The sequence below is a fragment of the Chionomys nivalis genome, chromosome 11 (assembly GCF_950005125.1).
Source record: "Chionomys nivalis chromosome 11, mChiNiv1.1, whole genome shotgun sequence".
In the NCBI taxonomy this organism is placed as follows: domain Eukaryota; kingdom Metazoa; phylum Chordata; class Mammalia; order Rodentia; family Cricetidae; genus Chionomys; species Chionomys nivalis.
The window spans coordinates 3,948,293-3,962,062 of NC_080096.1; the positions used below are offsets into that span (position 1 = coordinate 3,948,293).

Consider the following 13,770-nt stretch of genomic DNA (forward strand, 5'->3'; position numbering starts at 1 on the left):
TATGGTCGCAGCATTAGGAAGGTTGAGGACCACGGTGCTAGGGGCAGGAATTCAAGAGAGCCAAGGAGACAAAACACACGTCATTTGATGCTGGTGGTGCTGAGCTGTCCTCCAGACACTTATCACGTGTGGCTTCTGCACCCTACACAGTCACGCTTGTCTGGAGTGAAATCAAGTTCTGTTTTATTTAAGAATTAGAAAGAATAATCAGTATCTGTGAAAGAAAATCCCATTTAATATATTTAAATAAACATTTCTGTGTGTAAAAAGAAGAGTACAGTAATTACTCCACAATTCCCCCGCCTTGCCATGGGTCAGACAAGCTGCCTCCACTCACTCAGGATGAGCAGGGGCAACCTTCCCAGAGCTGTGCAGCTGCCCACCCACTGGGAAGGCCGAGGGCTCTGACCTTGCTGCCACCAGGAGAGTGGAGCTACCTAAGGCAGGGAGATGTGGGAAGAGGAAGACTCACTGGCTTTTTTGAGGAGGCAACCTAGGAGTTTGGGCTGAGCCCTCAGGGACCGGACGCCAAATTTGGCCTCCCTGATACACCAGCCCCCAAGTTAGCCGCTACGAGGAGAGAAGAAATAAAACGTATCTCCAAGGCGCACGCAGCAGCTCCCACTGAGGCCGCCACTGTTTGTTTTCTGCCCTGTTTGCAGGCTCACTCATCTGCAATCCGCCACCCCTGCTTGTAGCGGCTATGGGGCCTCCTGAGTGCTTCCATGATTGCCAAGTAGCCTTTTCTCTCTGTGGTACCCACTCTCCACCCAAGAACTTCTGCAACTAGACAAGTCAACCTCCTGACGGTCCCCTAATCTGCGGAAGCCCTAGGACACGGTGGCCTGTCTAATCCCTGAAAAGCCTCATTAGCCTGACTCTCTGCCACCACCTGTCGCTGCTGCATCTATAAAGTTAAGGATAATCTGCAGACCAGCAGCAGGGAAAGCGGTCACCTGTCAAACCTAGCATATAGGGGCTCATAGTCGGCTGCGCATCGCTGACTTCCACCCTAGGAGTGCCGAGAGGGTGGGCCTGCTCTTCCTGCACTCACACCCTTGGAGTCACCCCTTAAAAACACAACCCCAAGTCTCCTAGGGTGCGGTGATCCCACGGCATGGGCTCCCTCTCTCCTGGACTGCTCTCAAGTTGCGCTTTCCTGCCTCTGGCAGGTGGAGGGTGCCGTCAAATGCCAACATTCAGCCTTTCTACCCACAATGCCAAGGGCTGTCATTAGCTGCTCTCCATCCATCAAAAAGACAACTTCATGGCCCTCAAGGGGAATGGAGGTTGGAGCCAGCCCAGCCTAGATGCATGGAGAGAGAGCTGGGTATGACTGCCAAACATCCATCCTCTCCCATTTGCAGCCTGGCTAAGTGGGGTGGGATTTAGGAGGTGTGGTCCGGCTGCACTCATATTTCAGAAGTGAGTATTGCTGTCCTGCCATGGTTATTCCTGGGCAGCTTGGTGTGGATAATAGCTATGGCTGCCACAGAAGCTCTGCAGGCCTCAGGACGTCCTGGTCTCATACTAGTAACTGGCAAACCTCTAAGCCTCTTTGGTATATAGAAAAAAAAAAAAAGAAAAGAAAAAAAAAAGAAAATTAAGCCATGTAATCTAAAAATAAATTACTTCTGGGCTGACTAAATGTCTTTTGAATATACGTCAGCTATCTTCAGTTAACACATAGAAACCACGTTCTCATACTGTGAGATCTCATTATGCCACTTGGCTCACCTAAGCATTAAAACATCTGACACTGGGGGGTGACCAGGAGGTGAGCAGAATTGTGGCACATGATGTGAATGAAACTCCCATGAGTCAATAAAGAAGTTAAAGAAAAAAGAGAAAAGAAAAGGAAAGGAAAATCAAACTGTTTTAAGGAAGAACAGAGGCCATAAAGGAGATGGGTTTGGGAAAAGGCAGGGGTGTGGGAGGAAGTTGAGGGCTGGGGTTAAATATGATAAATATACAATAGACAACGAAACTGCGAAAGAATTCATGAAACCTCTCTCATCTTAAAATCAACTGGACGCTGTTGGAAGTCCTCACAACACCCCTGTGAGGTAGGCGACACTGGCCCCATCCCACTGATGGGGAGGCCTAAGCAGGGAAGGACGTGGTGGTGACACAGCAGCGCTCTGGCCACAGACCCACCGCCTCCACCATCACTTGGTCAGGGCCACTGCAGGCTCTGGAAGTGGTCTTGGGGCTCTGGCCTCTTAGGTAGTCAGTCTTCCTGGCGGTTCACGCTGGCCCAAGCAGAGCAGTGAATGAGGCCTGCAGGCTGGCCCCAAGAGCACTTCCAGCTGGCTGAATTCCCCGCTCTGCTTGCTTCCTGGGCTTCCTAAGGTGACTGACCAGGGTACAAGTCTTTGAGGTTTCTAGATTCTCAGTTTTGGTGGAGGAGCAGGTTTGGGGGGGGTCACCTCCCTATTGATGGAACGCCTGTCTATTATGGCAAGAACAGGCTAGAATTCCCCAATTTACACAGCCCCCAAGGTTTTGCAGCTCTGGTTGAATGCTACATGATACTCCCACTGGACTGACAAGGTCCTAGGATATATCTCAATACTGAGCACTCCACCCATATTAACCCTAACAACCCTCTTGGCCAGAGCACCCACCACGGCCCATTCTTCCAGCTGCTGAGTCTCTATGCCACATCTGCAGGCCCACCAACACCCTATTCCTGCATTTACTTCTCGCCAGCCACACAAGCCCATTATCTCTGCTGAGGCAGAGAACACCAATCCTGCCTTGGCCTGGCCAACGAGGGAAACGTGGGTCACCAAGGTCAACGAGCCTTTCCCTGCTGGCTGTACTGCTGTGATGTGACTCCCAAAGATACAATGCCACCACTGCCAACAGCAAGTCCCAGCGCAGCACCCACTTTGTGGGTCCCACTGGCTTCAAGGCTGGCATTAGTTACCAACCCCACACTGGGGTACCTGGTGTAGACCCAGCCTAGCATGCTTCACACCATGGACTTGCCTGACCTAGTGTTTGCCAACGGTGCGTCTGTGCACTGGTGTGCTTGAGGCCTGGGAGGAGAGAGCTGTACTAGGGGACTCCCATAAGGCTATACTGAATGCCGGGAATACTAAGTATCCACCTTGGCAACCCTGCGATGTGTCAGTTAAGAATGTCTGTGCTCAGAGGTACATGGGGGAAGGAACGAGGAAGGTTGTAAAGTATGAGAACCTGGCTGAGCACAGCACTGAGCAGGGATCTGGATCCTGGTGGACGGCAGGGAAGCGAGGTACACTGGCAGCATGTCTACTATCAGAACCAAGCGTTAGCTGACACACGGAAATGTCCACTTTGCCTCAGGTTTGGATACATAAGACTCTTTACATCTGAGTGGAAGCTTGGAGGAAACAGACAAAACCCCCAGTCTGGAAGGACCTCACATCCAGACCAGGTCCGATTAATTGAGGGCCGCACTGTTGTTGGGGCTTCTGTCCTGCCTGGTTTCCAGTTGTTAAGTCACAAAGAAATCACAGAGGTCTACATTAGTTATAAACTGACTGGCCTAGTATCTCAGGCTTCTTATTAACTCTTACAACTTATATTAGCCCATTATTCTTATCTATGTTAGCCACATGGCTCAGTACCTTTTTCAGCTAGGCAGTCACATCTTGCTTCTTCTGTGGTGGGCTCACAACTACCAACCAGGAGTTCCTTCTTCCCAGAATTCTCCTGTTCTCATTGACCCACCTCTACTTCCTGACTGGTTTTCCCACCTATACTTCCTGCCTAGCTACTGGCCAATCAGCATTTATTTAAAATATAATTGACAGAATATAAACCATTGTCCCTCACCACTTCTCCCTTTAAAAAAACAAAAAAACCCCAAAAAACAACAACAAAAAACCCCTCTGACTCCAATATCCTTTGTTTAGCTTTCTCCTGACCATTAGCCATAACAACTTGTAACCAACATTCTAAACAAAGGAAAATATCCATAGTCCATTTTTTTGGGAATGTGGGCGTAGTTTTCCAGGCTACTTCCTGCTGGTTGGGGGCGCTGATAATCTTTTGGGGACCTAAAGAAAATTTCGAATTATGATCAAGTCCTGACTGGAGTATCCTGTGAAGCTTGATCATCTTAGGCAGCATCTTGAATCCGTTCTGGATGTTGAACTCAGACATCTGGGCCATTTGTTCCTACCAGAGATTTCTCAGGTGGTATTCCTTGACCAAACCTGATTTTTCTTAACTCAGAATGAACCCACAGTCTCTCCTTTCCTGTGGAAACAAAAGCAAAACCTCTTCTCCAAAGAAACATACCTTTTGACTTCAATTTTGAAATCAGGGTATTTTCAAAGGACTTATCTTGGATTAATTCAGCAGCATTTATAAACAAACATCTTTTAGCAGCTGTTGCTCCTTCCTCAGCATTCAGACAATTCAGAGAGAGCATAACACAGTATCCAGACTCTGTGTATAGTTCATCTTTACATGGCTTTATTTTAACCTCTATTTATTTTTACTTTTAGGCTTTTTTAGGTTTCTGTGCACTTTTGTCCTGGAACTCACTCTATAGACCAGGCTGTCCCTGAACTCACAGAGATCTGTCCGTCTCTGCCTCCTAAGGGCTGGGATTAAAGGTGTGTGCTACCACACCTTGAACTCACAGAGGTCTGTCTGCCTCTGTCTCCCAAGTGCTGGGATTAAAGGCATGTGCCACCAAACCCAACTACTCTCTTTTTTATTTTAAGGACTTTAACCTCTTTCTTTACTCTCCCAAACTTGCATATACTTTTAACACACTGTAAACAATTTAGAGGTTTTCTTCATCTTTGAATCTCTCTTTACTGTATCTCTCTTTTTCTGACCACATGAGTCTTTACTTTACTAAGCAATATGGGTAGGATTAAAGCCATGGCTTTGACAGCTGGATCCAGCCCATTCCTTAGCTTTCTGAGATTCCAGCCTCATTGCAGTCAATGCTGAGTCAGGAAGCCTCTCTTAAATGAGAGCACTTGCCTCTAGCAAGCAGAGCCCATCTGAGAAAATGCTATCAATAAGCCATGCTTAACTCTATTCTTTTCTGTCTAGAATTCCTTCCCAAGCTCTGTCAGGCTATATGTGGATGCAGTTGTCCATGTGGGTGCCATTTGTTGACTGAGGTTTCTGTCCTGCCCGGTTTCCACAGTCGTTAAGTCACAAAGAAATCACACAGAGGTCTACATTAGTTATAAACTGACTGGCCTAGTATCTCAGGCTTCTTATTAACTCTTACAACTTATATTAGCCCATTATTCTTATCTATGTTAGCCACATGGCTCAGTACCTTTTTCAGCTAGGCAGTCACATCTTGCTTCTTCTGTGGTGGGCTCACAACTACCAACCAGGAGTTCCTTCTTCCCAGAATTCTCCTGTTCTCATTGACCTGCCTCTACTTCCTGACTGGTTTTCCCACCTATACTTCCTGCCTAGCTACTGGCCAATCAGCATTTATTTAAAATATAATTGACAGAATATAAACCATTGTCCCACACCACCACACCTCTTGAAGCTTTTTATGTGGAACATAGAAAAAGCTAAATGTTCTCCCCAGACCTGCAGAACGAAGATGCCAGTGGACCTGGACTGAGCCCCCCAACTGAAAGTTCTTTAGGAGTCAGCTGCCTGGACTCGCCGACACATAAGCTAAGCTGGGCCCACAGATGCATGAGCTATGCTGGACCCACAGACGCACGAGCTACGCTGGGCCCTCTGAACATCTGAAGCAGTAGTATGGGTGACTTACTCTGAAAGAACACAGAAAACAAATATAATAGACTAACACTGCAACACAAAAAATACAAAACACAAGTTATGATAAAATGAATAAAAATACCAAATACACAGAGAGCACTACTTCTCAACATTAGCACAGGCACCTGAAAAATACTTTCTGGAAACACAATCTCTGAGGCCAGGGCCGCAGGAGACCCCGGGGCCTGCATCCTCAGGCCCAGTGCAATGGTTGCTCAAAGCCCCGGAGCACTCTGAGGAGTCTGTGCTGCCCGTTGGCTTTGAAACACAGAGACGGGGAGCACTGCTGTCCCTCTGAATCTACACTGCTATTTTTAGGAAACTGGCGTGGAAGAATGATTAAATGTATAATGAGCCAAAGTGTCAAAGCCTTTGGAGTTTAACACAGATGCTCATGCACTTAGGGCAGACAAGGTTAAAGCTATGTTGTGTTTTCGGTTAAATTAAAGGGTTTTGATGTAATTTGAATGCTATTATGAGGCAGCTCTGACTACACATTCTGGCATGAGTGCTGCAGAGGGCAGTGTCCTCTCCCAATGTCCTGGTCACAGTGCCAATACACTCTAGCCTGAGGGGGCGTGAGACTGCGGCTTGGGTCCTCACCCCGCCACTGCAGAAAGCACACTGATGGGACAGTTGTGACACACTCCTTGTTCACTGTTTATCCGTGTTCTGCCTTCATTCTGCACAAGAGAATGCTGCAGTGGGCCCTGTAGTCCTAAGGCCTTCTGACCGTTAGGTCTTGGGTGACATTCTGAGGAGTAATTAGTGACATATAAAATGGTTAAGAAACTCATTCTGCAGAGGCCAACTGGAAGCAGTTCCGTCCTAGGCTGTGCAGGGCCAGAGATTCCCTGGCCCCGCAGGCCTCTGCCCGTCATAGCTCCACCTTGACTCCCTTTATGAAAGGCAGACCCGTGGGCACCCGCTTCTTATACTCCAAGTATTCCTCCCCAAAGAAGTGAATCAGCGAGATCTCCTCCTCTTCCGTGCGATCACGAAAGAAGCGCCACACCGTCAGGGCGTAGACAACACCGCAGATGGGGTTACACAGCATCACCTGGCAGAAGAAGCACAGAATGCCCGAGGTCAGGGTGCCCCGATGCCCGAGCACCTTCTCCCCACAGGATTCTTGCCGGGCCCCAGAAGACTCTCACAATGCTGTGAGAGCCATTAACGCTCCTTGGAGGCACCCTCACTGCTGCATCTGCCTGTGATTCTCTTGAGTAAGCAAGACCTCAATTATAGGGAAAGACAAGACTCTCGGGTTTCAGCCACAGGTGACACACTTACCCACCTGGACTCAAATGTGAATTCCCTGATGCAGGAACTCATGCCCACCTGGATATGCCTACTTGGACCCTTGCTTCCTACCCTCAAGGCCACATGAGCCAATTGCTACCATCTGAGCTTCCAAAAATATTTTTTTTCAGAGACCACTCTGCTCAGAAAGTGGCAGTGCTCACAGGCCAGAAAACCTGTGCCTGGCCACCTTTTTTATGCGGCTTCTTTTTAACCCCTGCCCCCTTTCTAACCTAGTCCTCCAGCCAAAAAGCCTAAAACTAAAAATTAAAAGTATCCCTGGCTCCTAGAAGTTTCCTTTGCTACCACGGAAACCACTAACCCACCCATACTCACCACAGGCATCAAACCCATCTGGCAATACTCCCGCCCAGTGAACCAGGCACGCCCCAGCTTCTCCCCAGCCCCCTGCACTGGTCAGACGACTCGCTGTGCTCCTAGTACCATGCTAAGCCACTCAACCTTCGAGCAGTCTTTGTCCCCACTCTGAAGACTGTTCTGGCTTTTAGGGTAGACCAGGCTGGCCCATCTGGCAGTACCCACAGTCTGCGCATTCACACCTGGCGGACGTGTGCAGCTTTCTGGGCAGCCTCGATGATGGCAGTATTCTTAATCATAAGTGGTAACCTTCCCCTGAGCTGGGAAAACCAATTTTCAGTGCGTCATCAGCACCGTTCCAAAGAGTCAGGACAAGAAACAGTGTTGTGTGTAAGATAAGGACTGCTGCAGGAGAGACTCATCCCCACAGGCATGCACGCACGCGCGACACTGCGGAAAACACCTATGATCTAAAATGTACAACAACCTCTCAGTTCTAAGGCCCTTAGGTCGCGTAAGTGCTTAGACAAATTACATTCGTCAGCTCCCGTCAGTGTGGTCCCGGGCGGGGCTGTGGCGGCAAGGGCAGCAGTGCCGTGTCTCAGAAACGCCAGAGCCACCTCCTGTACCGTTATGGGGTCACCAGCACCCCATGGCCCATGCACCACTGATGTGAGGTCTAGGATCCCCAGATGATCTTTCCAAGCTCTATTTGCACTCTCTGGTCAAGCTGTTCTCAGACTAAGTATAGCATCTGTCGAGAAACAAGGGTTTGTCTGCATCCCCAGACAGAACAAATCCCCACAGCTCTCATTAACCTGGCAGGACCTTGGCCTCATTTAGACCTATTTTCTTCTTCTTTTTTTGATGAAAACCCACTGAGTCACCACAGGGTGACTGAGGACATTCCCTCCCCAAAGTCTACCTTCCCTCACCCGAGGCGTTCCAGATTCGAGTCCGAGTGGCAGAATGGGGCACAATGCAGGGCAGCAGAGTACCAATGCCACCAGGGGTCACCCGCCACTCAGGAAGGCAGGCTTGCCCCTTTCTTTTCTCTTCCCCACCCCCCTGCAGCTGGCTGACCTCTGTGTTCACCTCTATCCTCCTGGTAAGCGCCAGACTTACTACCTGCCTGCTCTGGGGGTTTCCCTTTAAAGAATAGTCTTCAAGTTTAAAATAAAGAAAATAATTAATTTAAAGCAACGTCAAGATTTTACCTCCAAAACACCGGTGGACTAGATTAGGTCTCCCAGTTTTGCACTTAGAAACAGTGGGGTTTATGGTATGCCAATTATACAGCAAGTTAAATGTTAAAAGTTAAGTGGACTATACAGAAGGGCTACAAGTTCGGGCCAGCTTGAACTACACAGCAAGACCTTTTGTACAGATAACCCAAAAAAGAAATGAACTTAGGCAAGTTAATTCACAGGGAACCAGCATCGACTGTGGTACCATACCTGGGTTCCGATACTCCAGTAAAACCACCCCACATAGGAGGGATGCCGGAACCAGGCGTACACCCCGCTCGTCACCAGAGTGTGGGTGTCTGACTTCTCACTCTGCACCACGTGGTTGAAATTGGAGCCAGCTGTAAACATGGCCGCTTTCCGCAGGCATTCTCCAAACACCACCATCAGCAGCCCAGTGGTGCTGAGCCAGGTGATCTGCTTCAGTTCTGCAGAAACAGACGCAGGGACAAAAAGGAGTGGGGACACTGGGTGTGATCACCCCTTCACCTATTCCCTCAAGAGACAAAGATCAGAAAACACCCTGACGGTAATCAGCATCTGTCCTCACATCAAACTTGAATGGTAAGAAAACACCACCCCAATCCCAGCATCACCGCTTCCTGTTTCAGGTGCCAACAAGTCAACTGTGGGCAGCTCTCCCTGCCAGGCCTGGTGGGCTCCGCTCACATCCCTCTCCAGGAAGCATGTACTGCTGAAAGGGACAGCCCCTTTGAAGTCAGTCCGAGCCCCACATCTGGCTTTGGGAAAGCATGATTTAGGTGTGTTCCCAACAGACAGGTTTGGGATTTTTGTTTGTTTTAAACAATAAAACCTTGTGAAATTCTCATGTTACAGAAAAGTATTCAGACCCAAACTTCATCTGTCCAATGGCAAAATTAAGATTGCAACCAGCAAGGCAGAGCGCTGTCTTAGGCGGTGCCCCGCATTTGCAAGATGTAGAGCAAAAGGTCAGCACGTCCTGGACTGGAAATCCAGAAGCAGAATTCTCCAGCGAGCGGAGTCTGTCCTTTATAAGTAGCTTAAACTTAAGGAGGAGAGAGCATGGGGAGAATTGCTCGGGGAGATTAGACCGGAAAGGTGAACCAATGTCACTCCTCAGCCCACGGGAAGGCACCCTTCTCTCCCACAGAGGAAAGCAGGGCACACCCACCTGGCCAAAAGATGTTTTCAAGTGTGAACTCTATCCAGGAAGAAAGAGCGGCCACCGTGTACTCCAGACTGTGATTCAGGAGGAAGGAATCCAAGGAGAGACTTTTGGGGTTATTGACAGCTGTCACTAAGTACTCAGAATAGTGGAATAATGACAGCGAGCACACGTACCTATTTAAAAACAAAAACGAAGTGGGAGACCACACAAGACAACCACGTTAGGCCAAAGCCCAGATCTGGGTCTGGTGACTGTCCCTAACCCTGTCATGCGTTGCCACCGTCACCCACCTGAGTGACACCAGGCACACATACACGCCATTCACTCCCTCCTGAGCTTGCAGAAAGAGGGGTTGGGTGGTGCTGTTATGTTTCCAGATGTCACAGACAAAATTAAAAAAATCTCCCTGGGTGAAGGAGGAATTATGGTCCCTTTGCTCCTCTGAAGATGACAGTTTCACACTCTAACATGAAAGGGGGGGATATCAACAAGGTAGTGACGCATGTTGGAAACAAAATTCAACAAAACTAAAATAATTCCAGCAAAGAAGGATTAGATGGCTCAGCATACTGATAATAGGAGATAAAGCTTTTTACCTTGAAGCCACGATTCATATCCAAGTCAGAGGCTAGAAGGCTCAAGGGACTGAACTCATAGTGCAGGGGAAAGTCCTACACTGGCTGGGGGGGAAGCACTAGCCGGGACCTAATAGAAACCGGAGACGGAGAAGGCTTAGGAAAACAGCGGGAGGCTCGCCCCTTCCCATCACCGCGGACCTGCACCCATCACAGCAGCTTCGGATGGCAGGGACCTCTGGAGAGGGCACAGGGAGACCCGATTCCATCCACCACACAAGCCACTAACATGCACAACTGTGTCCACAGGCTTTGAAATGCGGGAAGTCGGGGAAGGCAGGAGGCTGCTTCTTCAGAATCCTAATCAGCCTCCTGTTCTGTCAGAGCCCACACAGGGATGAGGAGAGGCCCCTACTCTGTCTACCCTCACACTTTAACACCATCATTCCCAAAGTCTTCTTACCAGCCAAAGTGATTCCAAGAAGACTGGCTGAAACTTAGCAGCACACCGCAGCCAAACACAAAGCCAAGGAAACAAGCTCGGATGGCTATCTGAAAACACACCCAGAAGAGCCTCGGTCACCGGATGTTCCCTTAGCGGAGCCCAAACCCAGACTGCAGACTGTCCTGGATTAGCAAGGCCATCAGGGAGCAGAGTCCATTTGCTCAAGAGATAAAGAGGATGAAATGGGACTGCTTGGGTTCAAATTGTGTCTTACATTCCTCTCTCTCTTCTCTCTAGCCTTCGGCAAGTTATTAAATGACAGTTTACCCATCTACACCATGGAAATAATACTGTAGGGCTACATTGTGGATTTACCACGCAAAGCACCTAGAAACAACCCAGTTTTAACAGCCACAATAATTATCATTATTACGGCTAGCATTACCAGGGCTATCGATGGAAAACTGTTTAAGCCCAGTTTATGGCTCCCAAGTCAAAGAGTCTAATGAGAACGCTCGGAACTCTGCGCCCAGTCACCTCCGTGAAGCGGGGCGTTTGACAAGCAGGTAAAACACCACACCTGTCATTACATAAATTAAAAACTCGTGGGTTAGCTCACTTCCCACCTGACGTGAATCTGCCGAAGCTGCTGATCGGCAGGAAACGCAATTAACACCCACAGATAGGAGAAGTGGGTCCCTTCTGTGACCTCAACTTAGGGCTGAGATACACGCCTGTGAGAGGCATCCCGCAACGTGGCGCGGGAATGGGGGGTAAAAGGAGAACCGAACACCGGATCACCGCCAGGCTAGGTAATACAGTGTTCCTTTAACCCACTTCCGCTAGACTAGCTCCAATCCGGTCCCTGTCCGCTGTCCATCTACTCAGCCCTGCCTGCCGTTCCTGGTCTCCGAGCCCAGTCTACCTGGTTCTGATGTGCCTGGCACGCCTACCCTTGCCGGGTCCACGCCTGATCGTCCCTGACCCCTGTCTACCCGGGCTCATCTGCCCTGACTCCAGCTCCAGTGCACCCGGCCCGCCCTGCCCCATAGCAGCCAGCTCGGTCCTGCCTGGTCCCGGTCCACTCGACCCTAGTCCAGGATCTACCAATCCACCCCGTCGCTGACCCAGGTCTGGGGTGCTGGTCTACCGGTCCACCCTATCCGTCCCGCCCGTCCCGTCCCCGGTCCACTCCTCCAGTCCTCCCGTCCTTGGTCCCGGTCCACCTGTCCCCGGTCTCGGTTCACTCGTCCGGCCCGCCCGTCCCCGATCCCGGTTCCGGTCCCTCCGCACCCGGCCCGCACCTGGTAGCGCGGCGGCCGGTAGAGCAGCAGCAGCAGCGCATTGAGCCCGGCCACGTAGAGCGCCAGCCCGGTGCGGCCCTGCAGGCCGGCGCGCGTGAGCAGCGGCAGAGCGAGCACCGAGGCGCCAAGCAGGAAGGTAGCGAGGCTGAGGCGCGCCTCGGAGCCCGGCGGAACCCGCGCCGCGCAGCCCGCCATGGCGCAGGGCGGCGGAAGAGCCGGCGGCGGACTAGCCGGTCGAAGCGCCGCCGACTGTAGCCGAGGAAACACGAAGGCCGCGCTTGCGCACTCCGCCGCCGACGCCGGGACGGGAAGGGCAGGTACCCGGAGCAGGGTACAAGCCGCCTGCGAGTTCTCGCGACAATTGATGCCACGCATGGCTGAGGGCCGGAATTTGAAGCGAGCCGGGCACGCCCCCGCAGGCCCCGCCCCTCCGTCGCCGGGACAACCTGACGTCAACAGAAGGGCCGTGACGGGCCAGCCCGGAAGTAGAAGTTCATCCGGAGTTTAGAGCCTTGGTCCCAAGAAAAAAACTGGGCTTCACCGACCACACCCGCCTCCTAAGTGGAAATAAATACGTTTTTTTGCAGGCAGCGTGCCAAACTTTGCGGTGCTTGCTTTGGGGAAGAAGCCTAATGCGAGTGAGCCTGGGAGAACGGTTGTGATCTAAAGGCGAATTCCTTTAGGTGGCAACATCCTGGACGACTTTTATTGACCTGTAGATTTTGTATGTGTGTGTCTTCCATACTGCCTATACTGAAGATGTTGCTGATAAAATCAGAAGTTCTCCTTCAGTTTTTGCCATTTTAAATGTATACAGTACTTGCACGTATTTATGTGGCACCACATGAGGTGGGTTCGACCAGTCTGGAATCCACCACCACGCAGAGATCCACCTGTCTCTGCCTCCCTAGTACTGGGATGAAAGGCAGAGGCCCCACAACCCGGCCTTGTTTTGCTTTTGAGACAGTGTATCCTCTGCAGCCCAAGACAACCTTGAACTCACTTGGTATCTGGAAGATGCCCTGGATCTGCTCCTCCGGCCTCTCCCCTCCGGAAGGCTGGAATTAACAGGTGTAAGCCATCATTGTCGGGTTGGGGACTGAACTGAAGGCTTCTTGTATGATAGACAAGCAGTCTGATGTAGAGGGAGCTGCGGGCTGTGTTCCTGCCTCCCCAGGTCCTGGTTGCCTGGCTAGCTTATGCCCCAAAATAACAACACACAAACTGTATTCTTTTAAACACTGCTTGGCCCATTAGCTCTAGCCCTTACTGGCTAATTCTCATATCCCGATCAACCCATCTCTAATAATCTGTGTAGCATCAGTCTTACCGGGAAAGATTCAGCATGTCTGACCTGGTGGCTTGCTTCATCGCAGTCTGCTCTGAGAGGAGCTGCCCTGCATCTGAGCTCACTTCCTCTTCCTCCCAGCATTCTGTTCTGTTCACTCCACCCACCTATGTTCTAATCTATGAGGGCCAAGCAGTTTCTTTATTTTTTAACCAATGACCTTCCTCCATCATTTCCCCTTTTTCTGTTTAAACAAAAAAAGGAAGGCTTTAACTTTGACATAGCAAAATTACATATAACAAAACAGTTATCAAGCAAGAATTACAGTTACAATATTTACATCTACTTTATCTTTTATCATAACAAAGGAAAACT

At 50.1% G+C, this 13,770-nt stretch overlaps 1 protein-coding gene across 1 annotated transcript; it reads right to left on the reverse strand.

The window, feature by feature from the left end:
• Positions 1-206: 206 nt before the first annotated feature.
• Icmt (isoprenylcysteine carboxyl methyltransferase) lies at positions 207-12,453 on the reverse strand. Its single transcript, XM_057784265.1, has 5 exons — positions 12,108-12,453; positions 10,822-10,910; positions 9,787-9,956; positions 8,844-9,061; positions 207-6,826 (listed from the first exon to the last, which is right to left on the reverse strand). Exons 1-5 carry the CDS (start codon positions 12,300-12,302, stop codon positions 6,644-6,646), a joined length of 855 nt encoding a protein of 284 aa, XP_057640248.1. The 5' UTR covers positions 12,303-12,453; the 3' UTR covers positions 207-6,643.
• Positions 12,454-13,770: the final 1,317 nt, after the last annotated feature.

What these genes read in the sequence shown, in the direction of transcription:
- Icmt (XM_057784265.1), bottom strand. Translation starts at nt 12,302, where the DNA reads ATGGCGGGCTGCGCGGCGCGGGTTCCGCCGGGCTCCGAGGCGCGCCTC. An exon ending in TCTTGGAATCACTTTGGCTG is followed by an intron (nt 9,957 to 10,821) that starts GTAAGAAGACTT and finishes GTTTTTAAATAG; the next exon opens with GTACGTGTGCTCGCTGTCAT. An exon ending in ACTGGAGTATCGGAACCCAG is followed by an intron (nt 6,827 to 8,843) that starts GTATGGTACCAC and finishes TTCTTCTGCCAG; the next exon opens with GTGATGCTGTGTAACCCCAT.